Raw genomic sequence first — 22,806 nt, forward strand, 5'->3', positions numbered from 1 at the left:
CTACCTACTTTCCACAGAAAGTTATAGAAGGAAATTCCGTGACCACCTGAAGGCAAGTACCACTACCTTCCTTGAGTTTGCTAACACGAAACGGAGGTATTTCATGAAATGGCTGGAAGCAGCACATGTCTCTACTTTTACAGAACTCGTCAACCTGATGCTTGTTGAAGAATTCTTGAGACGTGTGCCACCTCCTGTCCGCCTCTACTTAGCAGATAAAGAAGAAACCGACTACCTGAAGTGTGCTAAGTCGGCTGACACTTACAGCCTCATCCACCGGCTGACACCTGAACCATCCTCCAGTAAGAAGTCGTGGTACAGTTACGAGAAGGTGAGCCCCGATCAAGCTGGTTCACAACTGTACTGCAAGTATTGTAGACTCTATGGACATACCATAGACAAGTGTGGTAAGTCTCAATACAAGGGAACCACTGACCAACAACGACCCAAACCAACTCCTCCTAAGTCCGGTAAGCCTGTGATGAATGTTGGTGTTGATGTTAATGATCTTTCTCTTTTCAGTAACCACCTGTATACTTGAACTGTCTCTGCCAACGGTTCAAATCCGGAGGGACGTTTCAAATTGAAGATCTTGAGGGACACAGCGGCTCTACAATCGATCATCTTGAAGTCGGCTGTGCCCAACATAGTCTACACCGGGGAAACAGTCTTCATCACTGACCTCACTGCTACCACTCCATACCCTCTCGCCAGAGTCCACCTGGATTGTCCCTACGTGAACGGAGAAGTCCAAGTCGCCGTCAGGGAAAAGCCTTTTCCCATGCCTGGAGTGCAACTTCTCCTAGGCAACGACTTGGCAGAAGACCTGCAACCGACCAACCTGATCGTCATGGACAAACCCCAGGTGTGTAACTCTGTGCCAATAAACCCTATTCTTGAGTATGTTCCAGCAGAGGTTCAAGAGAGTGATGAAGTTTCTCCTCCGGTTCTCGTGACCACCCGTGCACAAGCCGCACGTCCACAGCCAGCTGACTCTACTACTACCGCTGTCCCTCAAGACCCTCAGAAACTCCCCCCGCATCTGACCAAATTGGAATTCCGTAAGTTGCAGAGGGAAGATCTTACTTTAACACCATTGTTTTTCCAGGCTGAGACTCAACCCGACAGTATTCCTGGGTTCTTCCTAGAGAACGACTTGCTCTACCGCAGATATAGACCCAGTAAACTGAAGGAGGAGGACGATTGGGCCAACATCGAACAACTTGTGATTCCCACCAGCCTGCGGCCCACTATTCTACACCTGGCCCACGGAGCATTCTCCCACTACGGCTTCAACAAGACTTACCATGGGATTCGTCAAGACTACTACTGGCCAGGTATGGTAAATAACGTCAAACAGTACGTAAAACAGTGTCATACATGTCAGATGGCAGGCAAACCGAACGTCTCCATTCCCTGAGCACCACTGATTCCCATACAGGTGCCTGCGGAACCTTTCCACAGACTCATAATAGACTGTGTTGGTCCTTTACCTCGGACCAGTTCAGGTAACGCCTACATCCTAACCATCCTGTGTCCTACCACCAGATTTCCCATAGCAGTTCCAGTGAAGAACATCACGGCTGCTACGGTTATAAAACATCTATTGAAGATCTTCACTCAATATGGATTTCCCAGGGAGATTCAAAGTGACTGTGGCACCAACTTCACCAGTGATCTCTTCAAAAGGACACTGGAGGAGTTCAACATCAAACAGGTATTGTCCAGCCCCTATCATCCTGCTTCACAGGGTTCTCTTGAACGTAGTCATCAGACCATCAAAGCACTCTTGAAAAAGTTTTGTAGTGAAACCTCAAAGGATTGGGATAAGCAGATTGACCTAATAATGTGTATTTTCAGAAGTCTCCCCAATGAGTCCCTAGGAGTATCTCCTTATGAGATGCTCTACGGCCGTAAGTGCCGTACTCCCCTTAAGGCTTTCAAAGACTCTCTCAGAGATGTCACCTTCAGTGAGCATCAGAATGTGCCCCAGTTTCTTCAAAACCTTCAACACATTCTAGAGAGAGTCCACCGCTTTGCACATGATAATCTATTGAAAGCCCAGGTGAGAATGAAGACTCATTACGACCAGACCAGCAAAGTAAGAAAATTTAAGCCGGGAGACTTCGTCCTTGCCTATTTCCCTATCCCAGGTTCACCTTTACAAAACAGATTTTCAGGACCCTACTGCGTCAAAGAGTGCAGAAGCAACAACACTTACGTCATAGAGACTCCAGATAGGCGGCGGAAGACCCAGCTGTGCCACGTCAACCTCCTGAAGCAATATAATGGTACTCCTCCCACTGTCTTGACTAATTATTCCACCTTCACAGAACCCTACGTCCACAGTGAGACCATCCCAGCTTCTTCTCCCGAAAGCACTGACAAGGAGTCGGCGCTTTCTAATTCCGAAATCCTTAATGATCTTCCCAAATGCTTTCAGGATAATAATCGTGCTCCTATGCCCTCTTCTAATTCCACTCTCACCTCGTCAGATAAGCCCTTCATCCTCCATGTCGACGCCAATGGTACCGACGATGGTGGTGTCGTGATGCAGCAACGAGGCGAGAAGAATACACCTGTCAGCGACTACTGCTACAAGGAACGACGGAACAATTGGCAAGGAGCTACTCTTCCTCATCCTGAAGCTTCAGCACTTCACTCCACACCTGAAAAGTGCTCGGTCCACCATCAATACGGACCACACCACCCTACACCTCCTGCAGCACGCCCACTTCTCATCTCAACGTCTTCTACTATGGGCTTGCTAACTGCAGAAATTCAACCTGGAGACACGCTATACCAAGAGTCTGACAACATCTTAGCCCCTGATCTCTCCAGAATTTATGAAGTAGAAGCGACTCCATCCATTACTCCACCACATAACGACGTACTTCTTCCAGAACCGCAGGCTTCGGGGGAGAGTTGTGACAATAATCTCCTTCAAGAGATTGAGCCTGCTCTTCCCTCCATAATTACGTCGTCGAAATTATATAAAACGACTATGGAAGACAAGTCCAACAATGACAACAACACCAGCAAGGCTTGCCAGGGTGAGCAAAACGTATGCAGCCAGCCACCTGTTCGGACTCCAACCACCAAACTACATGTTGATCGCTACCGGCTCCGCTGATTGGTCGCCGGTCTGGCTGCACCTGCACTCGCCCCCCCATACTACTTGATGTCTGGGGTCGCCCCAACTTCAGACCTTAGAATGTTCAGTGCTCTCGTGGTCACCACTCCTCCCGGCTAGACGCTAGCGTGTACTGAGAGAAGTGGTGGCTTTAAGCCAATATTCCAAACACCTCCCATTTACTTTGTATTGCACTTCTTGTTATTTTGCCTTAACGTAACTTTTCATTGTGTCATCTAATTATTCTTATTATTTTGATTGATTGATTTTATTATAAGAATTTGTTTGTGCATTTTATTCATGTTTTGATTTAATTAACGTAATTAAAATTTCATTGTTAAAGTTTACTTGTGTTTTGTGTCTCTTCTCCTTACCTTACCACAGACGAAGTTCCAGTTTTCTATTTTTTTTTTATAACTATGTGACGAGGCCATACCCCTAGCCTTAAACAGCCGAACACCAACGCGTTACCGTCACATAAGGTACTCAGATGAAAGAGAAAATATAAAGGTAAGAATAAAGATGATCAGGTAAGAGAGAAGAGACTGACGCTAAGTTAAGAGTACTGTGGTGGGAGTTAAGGAACAATGCTAACCTGGCAAAACAGCATGAAAATGATGTTTCCAAAGACTTGAAAGCATAACCTAATGCCTAGTTAAGACGCATGTTTAATTATATAAGAAAGTGGCCAAGACAACCGTAAGGATTCAACATCCTTTATAATATTCAAGGCAAAAATAAAATCAACGACATCACCATAAACTCTGACCTAACAACTATTCCAGGCATCGAGAACCCTAACCTTAACAGCCCAATATGACCCTATTTGGAAGACAACACTTAATACTGAAGATGATAATACTGATCAGGGCGTCTGACTCTTCATTTAATGCCAAGAAGGAATAAATTCCGAGTAATTATGGACTGTAGAGTCAATAAGAGTCCAGAGCCCAGAGTACAGGTGTTGCTAAAACAGATTGACTCAATAAATTAAAATTATTAAATTACGTAATAAACATTAAGCGACTATTTGTCATGGATTTCTTTAGTTAATGAGGCTGCGTCAGTCAACCAGTCAACCCTGGGTACGTATTAAAGAAAAAGGAACAGAAAACTCTCAGCAGAAATGATTGTAAAGTCTTATTTGTAAGTGGAAAATGAATTCACATTCCAGAAAGAATATTTCAGAAATCCCCGACGCGGCCCGAGACCGTCAATGGAAAGATCAGATCTGATGCCATCAAAATACCAACAGTCAGCTTGGGAATCTCCCACCAGCAGCTCCAAGGAATGCCACCAGATAAATTATTATCTGGAGGAGGCTCGGCTCTCGTAACACGTAAGTGGAAAAGTGGATTAAATGAAAGGTGGCCTCAAGGTCTTGTATACAAATGTTGGTAAATATAAATTATACATCCAATTGTGCTCAAATATACTTGAATGTTGAAGGTAGGGAGAGTTACTGTGTCTTAATATGTATGGCTGACTAGCTCGGCGGACACAAATAGTGTTTATAACAAATACTTTATCACTTCGTTCAATTTTAATTTAGGTAAATAATAATTTAATAAATAATAATTCATTGTGTCGGGGGACAGGCAGCCAGAGTGTATTCATACACGTTAGGCTTATATCGAGGTCCCCCTCTGCCCCGCCTCCCCCCCCCCCCCAGGTCGTATTACTGACCCGCCCAGGATGCAACCCACAACAAGCTGACTAACTCCTGAGTACCTACTTACTGCTAGGTGAACGGAGACATTAGATGATAGGAAATGCGCCCAACTATTTCTGTCCCGCCCGGGATTCGAACCCGGAATTCTCGATTGTGAGTCGAGAACGAACCCGACTGTACCACTGGGACCCCACATGACATTGAAACAAATAACAACAGTTCTATAAACCCACAGTGAAGGTGTGAGGTGGACTAAGAGTAGCCAGGAGGGCGGCTTATATTGTGGTGACTACCAGGCCGGGAGATGGATCACACTACCAGGCCGGGAGATGGATCACACTACCAGGCCGGGAGATGGATCACACTACCAGGCCGGGAGATGGATCACACTACCAGGCCGGGAGATGGATCACACTACCAGGCCAGGAGATGGATCACACTACCAGGCCGGGAGATGGATCACACTACCAGGCCGGGAGATGGATCACACTGACTACCAGGCCGGGAGATGGATCACACTGACTACCAGGCCGGGAGATGGATCACACTACCAGGCCGGGAGATGGATCACACTGACTACCAGGCCAGGAGATGGATCACACTGACTACCAGGCCGGGAGATGGATCACACTGACTACCAGGCCGGGAGATGGATCACACTGACTACCAGGCCGGGAGATGGATCACACTACCAGGCCGGGAGATGGATCACACTGACTACCAGGCCGGGAGATGGATCACACTGACTACCAGGCCGGGAGATGGATCACACTGACTACCAGGCCGGGAGATGGATCACACTGACTACCAGGACGGGAGATGGATCACACTACCAGGCCGGGAGATGGATCACACTGACTACCAGGACGGGAGATGGATCACACTACCAGGACGGGAGATGGATCACACTACCAGGCCGGGAGATGGATCACACTGACTACCAGGCCGGGAGATGGATCACACTACCAGGCCGGGAGATGGATCACACTACCAGGCCGGGAGATGGATCACACTACCAGGCCGGGAGATGGATCACACTACCAGGCCGGGAGATGGATCACACTACCAGGCCAGGAGATGGATCACACTACCAGGCCGGGAGATGGATCACACTACCAGGCCGGGAGATGGATCACACTGACTACCAGGCCGGGAGATGGATCACACTGACTACCAGGCCGGGAGATGGATCACACTACCAGGCCGGGAGATGGATCACACTGACTACCAGGCCAGGAGATGGATCACACTGACTACCAGGCCGGGAGATGGATCACACTGACTACCAGGCCGGGAGATGGATCACACTGACTACCAGGCCGGGAGATGGATCACACTACCAGGCCGGGAGATGGATCACACTGACTACCAGGCCGGGAGATGGATCACACTGACTACCAGGCCGGGAGATGGATCACACTGACTACCAGGCCGGGAGATGGATCACACTGACTACCAGGACGGGAGATGGATCACACTACCAGGCCGGGAGATGGATCACACTGACTACCAGGACGGGAGATGGATCACACTACCAGGACGGGAGATGGATCACACTACCAGGCCGGGAGATGGATCACACTGACTACCAGGCCGGGAGATGGATCACACTACCAGGCCGGGAGATGGATCACACTGACTACCAGGCCGGGAGATGGATCACACTACCAGGCCGGGAGATGGATCACACTACCAGGACGGGAGATGGATCACACTGACTACCAGGCCGGGAGATGGATCACACTACCAGGACGGGAGATGGATCACACTACCAGGCCGGGAGATGGATCACACTACCAGGCCGGGAGATGGATCACACTACCAGGACGGGAGATGGATCACACTGACTACCAGGCCGGGAGATGGATCACACTACCAGGCCGGGAGATGGATCACACTACCAGGCCGGGAGATGGATCACACTACCAGGACGGGAGATGGATCACACTGACTACCAGGACGGGAGATGGATCACACTGACTACCAGGCCGGGAGATGGATCACACTGACTACCAGGACGGGAGATGGATCACACTACCAGGACGGGAGATGGATCACACTACCAGGACGGGAGATGGATCACACTGACTACCAGGACGGGAGATGGATCACACTACCAGGCCGGGAGATGGATCACACTGACTACCAGGCCGGGAGATGGATCACACTGACTACCAGGCCGGGAGATGGATCACACTGACTACCAGGACGGGAGATGGATCACACTGACTACCAGGCCGGGAGATGGATCACACTACCAGGCCGGGAGATGGATCACACTACCAGGCCGGGAGATGGATCACACTACCAGGCCGGGAGATGGATCACACTGACTACCAGGCCGGGAGATGGATCACACTGACTACCAGGCCGGGAGATGGATCACACTGACTACCAGGCCGGGAGATGGATCACACTACCAGGCCGGGAGATGGATCACACTGACTACCAGGCCGGGAGATGGATCACACTGACTACCAGGACGGGAGATGGATCACACTGACTACCAGGCCGGGAGATGGATCACACTGACTACCAGGACGGGAGATGGATCACACTGACTACCAGGCCGGGAGATGGATCACACTGACTACCAGGCCGGGAGATGGATCACACTGACTACCAGGACGGGAGATGGATCACACTGACTACCAGGCCGGGAGATGGATCACACTACCAGGCCGGGAGATGGATCACACTACCAGGCCGGGAGATGGATCACACTGACTACCAGGCCGGGAGATGGATCACACTACCAGGCCGGGAGATGGATCACAGTGACTACCAGGCCGGGAGATGGATCACACTGACTACCAGGCCGGGAGATGGATCACACTGACTACCAGGACGGGAGATGGATCACACTGACTACCAGGCCGGGAGATGGATCACACTGACTACCAGGCCGGGAGATGGATCACACTGACTACCAGGCCGGGAGATGGATCACACTACCAGGCCGGGAGATGGATCACACTGACTACCAGGACGGGAGATGGATCACACTACCAGGCCGGGAGATGGATCACAGTGACTACCAGGCCGGGAGATGGATCACACTGACTACCAGGCCGGGAGATGGATCACACTGACTACCAGGCCGGGAGATGGATCACACTACCAGGCCGGGAGATGGATCACACTGACTACCAGGCCGGGAGATGGATCACACTGACTACCAGGACGGGAGATGGATCACACTGACTACCAGGACGGGAGATGGATCACACTGACTACCAGGACGGGAGATGGATCACACTGACTACCAGGACGGGAGATGGATCACACTACCAGGACGGGAGATGGATCACACTACCAGGACGGGAGATGGATCACACTGACTACCAGGACGGGAGATGGATCACACTACCAGGACGGGAGATGGATCACACTACCAGGACGGGAGATGGATCACACTGACTACCAGGCCGGGAGATGGATCACACTGACTACCAGGCCGGGAGATGGATCACACTACCAGGCCGGGAGATGGATCACACTGACTACCAGGCCGGGAGATGGATCACACTACCAGGCCGGGAGATGGATCACACTACCAGGCCGGGAGATGGATCACACTGACTACCAGGCCGGGAGATGGATCACACTGACTACCAGGACGGGAGATGGATCACACTGACTACCAGGACGGGAGATGGATCACACTACCAGGACGGGAGATGGATCACACTACCAGGACGGGAGATGGATCACACTACCAGGCCGGGAGATGGATCACACTGACTACCAGGCCGGGAGATGGATCACACTGACTACCAGGACGGGAGATGGATCACACTGACTACCAGGACGGGAGATGGATCACACTACCAGGCCGGGAGATGGATCACACGTCTCCAACAACTGACCAGTTACTTTAACATTTATTGTCGGAAAATGTCCTGAATTGAGGCAACTAGTTGTTCCTCACTAGTTGTGTCCCACTGTTCCTTCCTCACTAGTTGTGTCCCACTGTTCCTTCCTCACTAGTTGTGTCCCACTGTTCCTTCCTCACTAGTTGTGTCCCACTGTTCCTTCCTCACTAGTTGTGTCCCACTGTTCCTGTCTCACTAGTCCAGTCCCACTGTTCCTGCCTCACTAGTCCTGTCCCACTGTTCCTTCCTCACTAGTCCTGTCCCACTGTTCCTTCCTCACTAGTTGTGTCCCACTGTTCCTGTCTCACTAGTCCAGTCCCACTGTTCCTGCCTCACTAGTCCTGTCCCACTGTTCCTGCCTCACTAGTCCTGTCCCACTGTTCCTTCCTCACTAGTCCTGTCCCACTGTTCCTTCCTCACTAGTTGTGTCCCACTGTTCCTTCCTCACTAGTTGTGTCCCACTGTTCCTTCCTCACTAGTTGTGTCCCACTGTTCCTTCCTCACTAGTCCTGTCCCACTGTTCCTGCCTCACTAGTCCTGTCCCACTGTTCCTGCCTCACTAGTTGTGTCCCACTGTTACTGCCTCACTAGTCCTGTCCCACTGTTCCTGCCTCACTAGTTGTGTCCCACTGTTCCTGCCTCACTAGTTGTGTCCCACTGTTACTGCCTCACTAGTCCTGTCCCACTGTTCCTTCCTCACTAGTTGTGTCCCACTGTTCCTGCCTCACTAGTTGTGTCCCACTGTTCCTTCCTCACTAGTTGTGTCCCACTGTTCCTTCCTCACTAGTTGTGTCCCACTGTTCCTTCCTCACTAGTTGTGTCCCACTGTTCCTTCCTCACTAGTCCTGTCCCACTGTTCCTTCCTCACTAGTTGTGTCCCACTGTTCCTTCCTCACTAGTCCTGTCCCACTGTTACTGCCTCACTAGTTGTGTCCCACTGTTCCTTCCTCACTAGTTGTGTCCCACTGTTCCTTCCTCACTAGTTGTGTCCCACTGTTCCTTCCTCACTAGTTGTGTCCCACTGTTACTGCCTCACTAGTCCTGTCCCACTGTTACTGCCTCACTAGTCCTGTCCCACTGTTCCTGCCTCACTAGTCCTGTCCCACTGTTCCTGCCTCACTAGTTGTGTCCCACTGTTCCTTCCTCACTAGTTGTGTCCCACTGTTCCCTCCTCACTAGTTGTGTCCCACTGTTCCTTCCTCACTAGTTGTGTCCCACTGTTCCTGCCTCACTAGTTGTGTCCCACTGTTCCTTCCTCACTAGTTGTGTCCCACTGTTCCCTCCTCACTAGTCCTGTCCCACTGTTCCTGCCTCACAGTACCTGCCTCACAGTACCTACCCCACAGTACCTGCCTCACAGTACCTGCCTCACAGTACCTGTCTCACAGTTCCTGCCTCACTGTACCTGCCTCACAGTACCTACCTCACAGTACCTGCCTCAGAGATCCTACCTCACAGATCTTGCCTCACAGTACGTGCCTCACAATACCTGCCTGACAGTACCTGCCTGACAGTACCTGCCTCACAGCACCTGCCTCACAGTACGTGCCCCACAGTACCTGCCCTACAGCACCTGCCTCACAGCACCTGCCTCACAGCACCTGCCCCACAGTACCTGCCCCACAGTCCCTGCCTCACAGTCCCTGCCTCACAGTACCTGCCTCACAGCACCTGCCTCACAGTACCTGCCTCACAGTACCTGCCTCACAGTACCTGCCTCACAGTACCTGCCTCACAGTACCTGCCCCACAGTCCCTGCCTCACAGTACCTGCCTCACAGTACCTGCCTCACAGTACCTGCCTCACAGTACCTGCCTCACAGTGCCTGCCTCACAGCACCTGCCTCACAGCACCTGCCTCACAGCACCTGCCTCACAGCACCTGCCTGACAGCACCTGCCTCACAGTACCTTCCTCACAGTACCTGCCTCACAGTTCCTGCCTCACAGTACCTGCCTCACAGTACCTGCCTCACAGTACCTGCCCCACAGTCCCTGCCTCACAGTACCTGCCTCACAGTACCTGCCTCACAACTTTCCCTCACACTGTCTTAACTATATGGAGCGTGAAATAGGTTAATCCCTTGTGATTGCCTCGGGATAAAAAGGACCTTAAACAGTGTAATATTGTGCCATTATATATAATAAGGATAATTCTGCTGTCTTTGTCCCGACACTAATTAGGGTTCACGGTAATTAAGTGAGGCAACTTAATTAGAAATCAAATATTTATATGCGTACGGGATATTAGAGAGGTGAGTGAGAGCTCACCTAATTGTGGTGGCGGGGGTTGAGAGTCAACTCTCTGGTCCTGTTGTTCAACTGTCAGTCAACTGGTGGACACGTGTCTGAGAGGCAACTCTCTGGTCCTGTTGTTCAACTGTCAGTCAACTGGTGGACACGTGTCTGAGAGTCAACTCTCTGGTCCTGGTGTTCAACTGTCAGTCAACTGGTGGACACGTGTCTGAGAGTCAGCTCTCTGGTGCTGGTTTTCAACTGTCAGTCAACTGGTGGACACGTGTCTGAGAGTCTTGGGCTTCATAATATATACTTCTGAAACTGTATATGGAGTCTGACTCCACTACATCACTGCTTAATGCACTCCATTTGTTAACTACTCTGACAGTTTAAAATAACTTCTTTCCATGGTCGGCGTGGCTAATTTGGGTATTTAGTGTCCACCTGTTTCACCTTTTGCGTATATCACTTGTGTTAAATAATGTCTATCTACCCAATTGAGTCTCCTGAGAATTTTGTATGTGGTAATCATGTCTTCCTGCGACGTGAGGTTAAGCTGACGTAGCCTTCCTCGTAAGTCATACCTCGTAGTACTGGAACTAATCTAGTGGTATATCGTTGAACCTCTAGTTTCGTCCTATGCTTGACAAGGTATGGACTCCATGCTGGAGCCGCATACTTCAGGATTGGTCTGACATATGTGGTATACAAAGTTCTAAATTATTTCTTGCAGCAATATATAATATCAGTTCTGATGTTAGCCAGTCTCACATGTGCTGCTGCTGATGATATTCTTGTATAATGGCTTTCAGGACACAGGTTCGGTATGATATTACTCCCTAGTTTCTTCTCTTTGTTCGTTGCATCTTCTTTTTCGTACGTTGTGTCTGGCTTCCTGCTCTCTCTACTTGCTTCATTACTTTACACTTACTTTTGTTAAACTCTAGTGGCCATTTGTTAGAAAATTCGTTCAGTTTGTCAAGGCCATCTAGTAGCCTCTGGTTGTCTTCCTCTGTCTTAATCCAGCTCATAATTTTGGCATCATCAAACATTGAGAGGAAAGGATCTGTTACATTTGGGAGAAAGTTTCCATATGGGAGAAACAGACAGGCACCAAGGGCCGGGTCATGCGGGACACCACTAGAGACATCTTGTCACTCTCACATCTCCCCTCCCCCCCCCTCATAGTGACTCACTGTATTCACCTAGCTGTGCTTGCGGGGTTTGAGCTCTGCTCTTTCTTCCCGCCTCTCAACTGTCAATCAGTCAATCACCTGTTACTAACTATAAACTATTTTTTTTCCATACACACACACATACGTACGCACACACACACACACACACACACACACACACACACACACACACACACATACACACACACACACACACACACACACACACACACACACACACACACACACACATACACACACACACACACACACAAGTGTGTGTGTGTGTGTGTGTATGTAACTGAAGAGAAGCAGAGAAAAATTTTGAAAATGATATAGCAAACAAAGCCAATACCGAACCAAAGCTACTCCACAGTCACATCAGAAGGAAAACAACAGTGAAAGAACAGGTATTGAAACTTAGAACAGGCGAGGACAGGTATACAGAGAATGACAGAGAGGTGTGTGAGGAACTCAACAAGAGGTTCCAGGAGGTCTTCACAATAGAACAGGGTGAGGTCACTGTGCTAGGAGAAAGGGAGGTAAACCAGGCGGCCTTGGAGGAGTTCGAAAGGGTTACGAGAGAGGAGGTCAAGAGACACCTGCTGGATCTGGATGTTAGAAAGGCTGTTGGTCCAGATGGGATCTCACCATGGGTACTGAAAGAGTGTGCAGAGGCACTTTGCTTGCCACTCTCCATAGTGTATAGTAAGTCACTAGAGACGGGAGACCAACCAGAAATATGGAAGACGGCGAATGTGGTCCCAATATACAAAAAGGGCGACAGACAAGAGGCACTGAACTACAGGCCAGTGTCCTTGACTTATATACCATGCAAGGTGATGGAGAAGATCGTGAGAAAAAACCTGGTAACACATCTGGAGAGAAGGGACTTCGTGACAAATCGCCAACATGGGTTCAGGGAGGGTAAATCTTGCCTTACAGGCTTGATAGAATTCTACGATCAGGTGACACAGATTAAGCAAGAAAGAGAGGGCTGGGCGGACTGCATTTTCTTGGATTGTCGGAAAGCCTTTGACACAGTACCGCATAAGAGGCTGGTACATAAGCTGGAGAGACAGGCAGGTGTAGCTGGTAAGGTGCTCCAGTGGATAAGGGAGTATCTAAGCAATAGGAAGCAGAGAGTTACGGTGAGGGGTGAGACCTCCGATTGGCGTGAAGTCAACAGTGGAGTCCCACAGGGCTCTGTACTCGGTCCTATCTTGTTTCTGATATATGTAAATGATCTCCCGGAGGGTATCGATTCATTTCTCTCAATGTTTGCGGACGATGCTAAAATTATGAGAAGGATTAAAACAGAAGAGGACTGTTTGGGGCTTCAAGAAGACCTAGACAAGCTAAAGGAATGGTCGAACAAATGGTTGTTAGAGTTTAACCCAACCAAATGTAATGTAATGAAGATAGGTGTAGGGAGCAGGAGGCCAGATACAAGGTATCATCTGGGAGAGGAAATTCTTCAGGAGTCAGAGAAGGAAAAAGACTTGGGGGTTGATATCACGCCAGACCTGTCTCCTGCAGCACATATCAAGCGGATAACATCAGCGGCATATGCCAGGCTGGCCAACATACGAACGACATTCAGAAATTTGTGTAAAGAATCATTCAGAACTTTGTATACCACATATGTCAGGCCAATCCTGGAGTATGCAGCCCCAGCATGGAGTCCATATATAGTCAAGGATAAGACTAAACTGAGTACCCGAGCTGAGAGGTATGAGCTACGAGGAGAGACTACGGGAATTAAACCTCACTTCGCTGGAAGACAGAAGAGTTAGGGGGGACATGATCACCACATTCAAGATTCTGAAGGGAATTGATAAGGTAGATAAAGACAGTCTATTTAACACAAGGGGAACACGCACAAGGGGACACAGGTGGAAACTGAGTGCCCAAATGAGCCACAGAGATATTAGAAAGAACTTTTTTAGTGTCAGAGTGGTTGACAAATGGAATGCATTAGGGGGTGATGTGGTGGAGGCTGACTCCATACACAGTTTCAAGTGTAGATATGACAGAGCCCGATAGGCTCAGGAATCTGTACACCTGTTGATTGACGGTTGAGAGGCGGGACCAAAGAGCCAGAGCTCAACCCCCGCAAACACAACTAGGTGAGTACACACAAATACACACACACACACACACACACACACACACACACACACACACACACACACACACACACACACACACACACAAATACACACACAAATACACACACACACACACCAGCGGGAGGCGGACTGGTATGTACCCCTCTCTGGTCAATTAATCAGGTGTACAGATTGAGGTAAAATATTATCAAATTCTTGTTCAGGATATCATATATATTTAAAAATCTCAGGGTGGCTCATTTAGTTAGAGGTTACGCATAAGGGATATCTTGACACATACATGCACGCCCGCTCACGTACGTATACACGCACACAAGTGTGCACACGCTAAAACAGACACACACACACACACGCACACACAATCGTTCAGTCAGTGGAAAAGACATTAACACCTAGGATCAGGACCTTACAATCCCCCCCCTCTTGACCCCCCCATCTGACCTGACCTGACCTGGTCGCCATCTCCGGTTCCCCCCACCCCCAGCCCCCCGCATTGCCCATACACACACACTCTTCCCCTCCCCACTCTCTCCCCCTCTCTCCCTCACCCACTCCCTCTCTCCCACTCTCTCTGCCACTCTCTATCTCTCTCCCACTATCTCTCTCCTGCTCTCTCTCTCCTGCTCTCTCTCTCCTGCTCTCTCTCTCCTGCTCTCTCTCTCTCTCTCTCTCTCTCTCTCTCTCTCTCTCTCTCTCTCTCTCTCTCTCTCTCTCTCTCTCTCTCTCTCTCTCTCTCTCTCTCTCTCTCCCTCTCTCTCTCCCTTTCTCTCTCCCTTTCTCTCTCCCTCTCTCTCTCTCCCTCTCTCTCTCCCTCTCTCTCTCCCTCTCTCTCTCTCCCTCTCTCTCTCTCCCTCTCTCCCTCTCCCTCTCTTTCCTTCCCCCTCCCTCTCTGCCCATACACACACACACACACACACACACAAACACACACACACATACACATACACACACACACACACACACACACCTCACCCGCTCTCTCCCTCTCCATCTCTCTCCCTCTCCTCTCTCTCCCTCCCGCCTCTCTCTCCATCTCCTCCCCCCCCCCCTCCCCTTCTACTTTCTTCTCACTTCAGTGGAAGGGTCGGATCCCCCCACCCACCCATTTATCTCTCCCTTTATCACTCCCTTTCTCTCTTTCTCTCTTCCTCTCTCTCTTTCTCTCTCTCTTCCTCTCTTTCTCTCCCTCCCCCATCCCGCTCTGCCCTCCTGACAAATCCTATCACGGCACAACTATAGGAACAGGGTCAAGCATGGCAGCCAGAGGTACCAGGGGAACAGGGAAGAGCCAAGGTGACGAAATGAAGGAAATGTTCGCCCAGTTTCTGGAGAAAGAGTGAGATGCAAGAAATGATGCAGGAAATGAAGAACGAAATAAGCAACCTGAAAAGAGAGCTGACAGCAGCAAAGGAGGAGATTAGAGCCCTCAAAGAGAATGGTATCGAGGCTGAGAATCAGAAAACCATCCAGGGAGAAGGTGGTAATAGTTTTTTGGATGAGAATGCCACAATAAAAGCAACATTTGCAGAAATACTAAAAAAAAAATAACTCTGAAGTAATGACTGCAGTGATGGAGGCCATGAAAGCAGCCACCTCACAAGAGGCGACACGCTCCACTAGCCACCTGCTGAAAAGGAACAGATCAGTGGTTGCTGTGGGTATTAAAGAGCAGGAAGGCTCTAATAGGACAGAGTGGAGTGACAAGGACAAAGCAGCAGTGAATGAAGTACTAAAGGCACTAGACATGGAAGGGGCTGAGCATAGCATTGAGAAGGTTTTCAGGCTAGGCCGGTACAACAAAGACCGAGACCGAATGATAAAGATAGTGTTTGCAAACGAGAGCACAAAGGAGAAGATCCTATCAAGGAAGAGCTCCCTGAAAAACGTGGGAAAATTAAAAAATGTATTCCTCCAGAGAGACATGACAAGGGAGGAGAAAGCCGTGGCGGCAGAAGCAAGGAAGAGGCACAGGGCGAGAGGGGAAAACCAGGAAGTCACAGCTCCCAACACAACACCCCCAGAGGCGAGGGGGGGAACCCACAACCAGCTACCCAGTAACACCAGAGGGAGGACAACCCCGCCTCCCTCCTCTGCATAGAAAACCCCCCTACCCCAAACCCTCCCTGCCCCCACTCAAATGTTCAGCCAAATCTCCCTCACCCCACACCCAATCCCCACCCAATCCCACACCCAATCGCCCACCACAAAAAGGGCGACAGACAAAAGGCACTGAACTACAGGCCAGTGTCCTTGACTTGTATACCATGCAAGGTGATGGAGAAGATCGTGAGAAAAAACCTGGCAACACATCTGGAGAGAAGGGACTTCGTGACAAATCGCCAACATGGGTTCAGGGAGGGTATATCTTGCCTTACAGGCTTGATAGAATTTTACGATCAGGTGACAAAGATTAAGCAAGAAAGAGAGGGCTGGGCGGACTGCATTTTCTTGGATTGTCGGAAAGCCTTTGACACAATACCGCATAAGAGGCTGGTACATAAGCTGGAGAGACAGGCAGGTGTAGCTGGTAAGGTGCTCCAGTGGATAAGGGAGTATCTAAGCAATAGGAAGCAGAGAGTTACGGTGAGGGGTGAGACCTCCGATTAGCGTGAAGTCACCAGTGGAGTCCCACAGGGCTCTGTACTCGGTCCTATCTTGTTTCTGATATATGTAAATGATCTCCCGGAGGGTATCGATTCATTTCTCTCAATATTTGCGGACGATGCTAAAATTATGAGAATGATTAAAACAGAAGAGGACTGTTTAAGGCTTCAAGAAGACCTAGACAAGCTGAAGGAATGGTCGAACAAATGGTTGTTAGAGTTTAGCCCAACCAAATGTAATGTAATGAAGATAGGTGTAGGGAGCAGGAGGCCAGATACAAGGTATCATCTGGGAGAGGAAATTCTTCAGGAGTCAGATAAGGAAAAAGACTTGGGGGTTCATATCACGCCAGACCTGTCTCCTACAGCACATATCAAGCTGATAACATCAGCGGCATATGCCAGGCTGGCCAACATACGAAAGATATTCAGAAACTTGTGTAAAGAATCATTCAGAACTTTGTATACCACATATGTCAGGCCAATCCTGGAGTATGCAGCCCCAGCATGGAGTCCATATCTAGTCAAGGATAAGACTAAACTGGAAAAGGTTCAAAGGTTTGCCACCAGACTAGTACCTGAGCTGAGAGGTATGAGCTACGAGGAGAGACTACGGGAATTAAACCTCACTTGTGTGAGGTTAGGGGGGACATGATCACCACATTCAAGATTCTCAAGGGAATTGATAAGGTAGATAAAGACAGTCTATTTAACACAAGGGGAACACGCACAAGGGGACACAGGTGGAAACTGAGTGCCCAAATGAGCCACAGAGATATTAGAAAGAACTTTTTTAGTGTCAGAGTGGTTGACAAATGGAATGCATTAGGGGGTGTTGTGGTGGAGGCTGGCTCCATACACAGTTTCAAGTGTAGATATGACAGAGCCCGATAGGCTCAGGAATCTGTACACCTGTTGATTGACGGTTGAGAGGCGGGACCAAAGAGCCAGAGCTCAATCCCTGCAAACACAACTAGGTGAGTACAACTAGGTGAGTACACACACACACACACACACCACTGCAAATATTATTAAATTCTTGTTCAGGATAGCTTATATATATAAAATCTCAGAGTGGCTCATTTTGGGTAGAAGTTAACGCTTACAGGAACTCGTGACACAAGCACGTACGCACGCGCACACACGCACGCACTCAAGCCCACGTACGTATGCATGCACACACACACACGCACACACAGGCTAGAAGGGATTAACACCTTTCGTGGAAAGAGGATAAAACCTCTCATAATCCACCCCCCTCTCTTACCCCTTCTCTTACCTCCTCTCTTACCTGCCGTAAGCTGCAACACCTTACCTCCTCTTAACCCCCATCCCATGCGCACACACGTTCTCTCTCTCTCTCTCTCTCTCTCTCTCTCTCTCTCTCTCTCTCTCTCTCTCTCTCTCTCTCTCTCTCTCTCTCTCTCTCTCTCTCTTGCTCTCTCTCTTGACAAGGGGCAAAATGGCAGGAGGCCGCAACAGGGACACGGGAAGCAGCCAGGGTGACCAAACGAAGGAAAGGCTAACCCAAGTTCTGGAGGAATTCAGGAGGGAGATGAATGAAATGAGGATTACAATTAACAATCTGCAAAGTGAGCTGACATCAGCAAGGGAGGAGATCAAATCCCACACAGAGAAAAATAAAGAGACCGAGCATCAGATTATCATCCAAAGGGAAGGTGGGAATGTTACATTGGAAGGAAATGCCTCTGTACCTGAAACATTTGCAGAACGACTGAAAAAGAGCTCAGAAGCAATGGACACAGTGAGGGAGGTAGCGATGCAGGCAGCTACGTCACAGGAAGCAGCAAGGTGCACCACTCAACTACTGGAAAGAAAAAAATAAGTGGTAAAATAAATAAATAAATATGTTTATTCAGGTAAGGTACATACATACAAGTGATGTTACATTAATGGATTGATATATAGATAGAGCTAGTACATACAATGCCTAAAGCCACTATTACGCAATGCGTTTCGGGTTTCGGGTAGTTGTAGGCATCAAAGAACAGGAAGGATCCAACAGGCAAGAATGGAATGGCAAGGATAGAGAGGCAGTACATGGGCTACTGAAGGGGTTACAGATGGAAGGGGCTGTACATAACATTGAGAAGGTTTTCAGGTTGGGCTGGTACAACAAGGACAGAAACCGACTTGTAAAGGTGGTGTTTACAAACGAAACCACGAAGGAGGATATTCTCGAAAGGAAGAGTCGTCTGCAGCATATGGAGGGATACAAAAAAGTATTCCTGCAGAGGGACAGAACGAAGGAGGAGCGAGCCAGGGCAGCAGAGGCAAGGAGGAAGCGCAGGGAGAGAGGAGCAAACCAGGAAATCACAGCCACCAACACAACAGTCCCAGAGACAAGAGGAGAACCCAAAACCAGCATCCCAGCAACACCACCACCCCCCTCTGCATAGAAACCCTCCCTTCCCCTCACCCTACCTGCCCCCTCCCAACCCTCTCTCCCCCCCCCCACCCCATTCTGACCCTGACACCCCATCCCCATTTCCATCATGTCCCCCCTCCCACCTTTCCCCCCTCTCCCTTCATCCCATACCCTCCCTATCCCTCCTCCCCCCTCACCCCGTATCCTCAATGTCCCCCCCTATCTCCTTAATCCACACCCTACCTGTCCCCCCTTTCCTTAAACCCCCACCCCCACCCCAAAATCCTCTGACACCCTGCAAACCACCTCACAGATCTTCTCACCCACGGAACAGCTTCCCACACCAGCAGAATGCTCGCCAAGAAAGGGACATGAAAATGAACAGGAGAAAGTGAGCTTCAAGGCGATGTACACTAACATAGATGGGATTACAAATAAAACAAGTGAACTTGGAGAATGGGCACTAGAAGAAAACCCAGACATAATAGCACTCACAGAAACAAAGCTAGTGAAAATCATAACAAACGCAGTGTTTCCACAGGGCTACTATGTAGTGAGGAAAGAGAGAGAAGGGTGAGGAGGTGGTGTAGCTTTGCTACTAAGAGAAGGTTGGAGTTTCGAAGAGATGGTAATTAAGAACTGTGAAGGTTTCAGTGACTACAGATAAGGCACCACAGCAACTGGAGGACAGAAAATTATAATAGTAGTCATATATAACCCCGCACCGAATGACAGAAGACCCAGAGAGGAATATGAAAGAAACAACTTGGCCACCATCAATATAATAGAGAGAGCGCTTCTGTGGCTAGCAGGAACGGATCCAGACTTCTAATCATGGAAGACTTCAACCATGGGAAGATAGATTGGGGGAACAGAGGCCCACATGGAGGCCCAGACACATGGAGAGCTAAGCTGCTGGATGTGGCAACAAGAAACTTTCTAAGTCAACACGTCAAGGGACTGACATGAATGAGAGGAGGGGATGAACCAGCCTTGCTTAATCTGATATTTACCCTAAATGAGTCGAATATAAGGGAAGTTAAGTTGGAAGCCCCCTTGGGAATGAGTGATCATAGTGTATTGAGCTTTGTGTACCTGGTTGAGCTGAGATTTATCACCCCCAAAAATGAACTGGGAACCAAAGGGCTGGCGTACCGATAGGGAAACTATGAGGAGATGAATAAATTCCTATGGGATATACATTGGGACACAGAACTCGGAACCAAGTCCGTACAAGACATGATGGACTATATCACCCAAAAATGTCAGAAGGCTATAAGCAGGTTTGTCCCAGCCCGACAGGAAAAAACAGAGAAGCAAAGGAAGAATCCGTGGTTTAATAGGGAATGTATGCAAGCAAAGGAGCTGAACAAAAGGGCATGGAGGAACTTCCATAATAACAGAACACCAGAAAGTAGAGAGAGATACCAGGGAACCAGGAACGAGTATGTTAGTGTGAGAAGAGCAGCTGAGAAAAGGTATGAAAATGATATAGCTAATAAAGCCAAGACCGAACCAAAGCTACTACACAGTCACATCAGGAGGAAAACAACAGTGAAGGAACAGGTGATGAAACTTAGGGTGGGCGAGGACAGGTACACAGAGAATGACAAAGAGGTGTGTGAAGAACTCAACAAAAGGTTCCAGGAGGTCTTTACAATAGAACAGGGATATATCACGGCGCTAGAAGAGGTTCGAAATTACAAGAGATGAGGTCATCTCTGAGATGAGTAGGTCACTGGAAACGGGGAACCTACCAGAAATATGGAAGACTGCTAATGTAGTACCAATATACAAAAAGGATGACAGACAAGAGGCACTGAACTACAGGCCAGTTTCCTTAACTTGTATACCATGCAAGGTGATGGAGAAGATTGTGAGAAAAAACCTAGTAACACAACTGGAGATAAGAGACTTCGTGACAACCCATCAACATGGGTTCAGGGAGGGTAAATCTTGCCTTACAGGCTTGATAGAATTCTACGATCAGGTGACAAAGATTAAGCAAGAAAGAGAAGGGTGGGCGGACTGCATTTTTTTGGACTGTTGGAAAGCCTTTGACACAGTACCCCATAAAAGGTTGATGCATAAGCTGGAGAAAAAGGCAGGAGTAACTGGTAGGGCGCTCCAGTGGATAAGGAAGTACCTAAGCAATTGGAAGCAGAGAGTTACAGTGAGGGGTGAGACCTCAGACTGGCGTGAAGTCACCAGTGGAGTCCCACAGGGCTCTGTACTTGGACCTATCCTGTTTCTGATATAGGTAAATGATCTCCCAGATGGTATAGACTCATTCCTCTCAATGTTTGCAGACGACGCCAAAATTATGAGAAGGATTAAGACAGAGGAGGACAGCTTGAGGCTTCAAGAAGACCTGGACAAGCTGCAGGAATGGTCGAAATAATGGCTGTTAGAGTTTAACCCAAGCAAATGTAATGTAATGAAGATAGGGGTAGGAAGCAGAAGACCAGATACAAGGTACCATTTGGGAGATGAAATACTTCAAGAGTCAGAGAGAGAGAGAGAAAGACCTGGGGGTTGATATCACTCCAGACCTGTCCCCTGAAGCTCATATCAAGAGGATAACATCAGCAGCATATGCCAATTTGGCTAACATAAGAACGGCCTTTAGAAACTTGTGTAAGGAATCTTATATACCACATATACCACAGGAAACATTATATACCACATATGTCAGACCAATCCTGGAGTATGCGGCTCCAGCATAGAGTCCATATCTAGTCAAGCATAAGACTAAACTGGAAAAGGTTCAAAGGTTTGCCACCAGACTAGTACCCGAGCTGAGAGGTATGAGCTACGAGAAGAGACTACGGGAATTAAACCTCACTTCGTTGGAAGACAGAAGAGTTAGGGGGGACATGATCACCACATTCAAGATTCTCAAGGGAATCGACAGGGTTGATAAAGACAGGCTGTTTAACACAAGGGGCACACGCACAAGGGGACACAGGTGGAAACTGAGTGCCCAAATGAGGCACAGAGATATTAGAAATAACTTTTTTAGTGTCAGAGTGGTTGACCAATGGAATGCATTAGGAAGTGATGTGGTGGAGGCTGACTCCATACACAGTTTCAAGTGTAGATATGATAGAGCCCAATAAGCTCAGGAACCTTTACACATGTTGATTGACGGTTGAGAGGCGGCACCAAAGAGCCTTGAGCACCACTACAATTTTGTCCCCATTGCCTCAGAGACACTTCGTGCCTGGGGTAAAAGTGCTGCTAGCTTTTTGAAGGAGTTGGGGTCTAAGCTAATCGAAACAACTAGAGACCCTAGAGCTGCCAGTTTTCTTTTTCAGCGCCTTAGTGTGGCAATCCAGAGAGGAAATGCTCACTGCGTCCATGGTTCCTGCCCGCCATCTGAGAAGCTGGAGGAGCTGTTCAACTTGTGACAAGCAGCCTTGTACCCTGCATGTAATCAATATTGTAACTTTTTTGTGTAATGACATTTTCAAATAAAGTTAGATAAATATACACACATACCAAAAGAATAGGGGTGGTAGGAGAAGAAAATATCAAAGTGTTCAGTGAGGATCCACAAGGTCTTCTCTGAGTACTCTTTATTTTCTTCTC

At 48.7% G+C, this 22,806-nt stretch overlaps 1 protein-coding gene across 1 annotated transcript; it reads left to right on the top strand.

Annotated features, from left to right (window-relative positions):
- Positions 1–5,566: 5,566 nt before the first annotated feature.
- LOC138356973 (uncharacterized) lies at positions 5,567–6,058 on the top strand. Its single transcript, XM_069313504.1, has one exon. The coding sequence runs from the start codon at positions 5,567–5,569 to the stop codon at positions 6,056–6,058; it is 492 nt and encodes a 163-aa protein (XP_069169605.1).
- The last annotated feature ends 16,748 nt before the right edge of the window (positions 6,059–22,806 follow it).

Source organism: Procambarus clarkii, chromosome 75 (genome assembly GCF_040958095.1).
Source record: "Procambarus clarkii isolate CNS0578487 chromosome 75, FALCON_Pclarkii_2.0, whole genome shotgun sequence".
Taxonomy (NCBI): domain Eukaryota; kingdom Metazoa; phylum Arthropoda; class Malacostraca; order Decapoda; family Cambaridae; genus Procambarus; species Procambarus clarkii.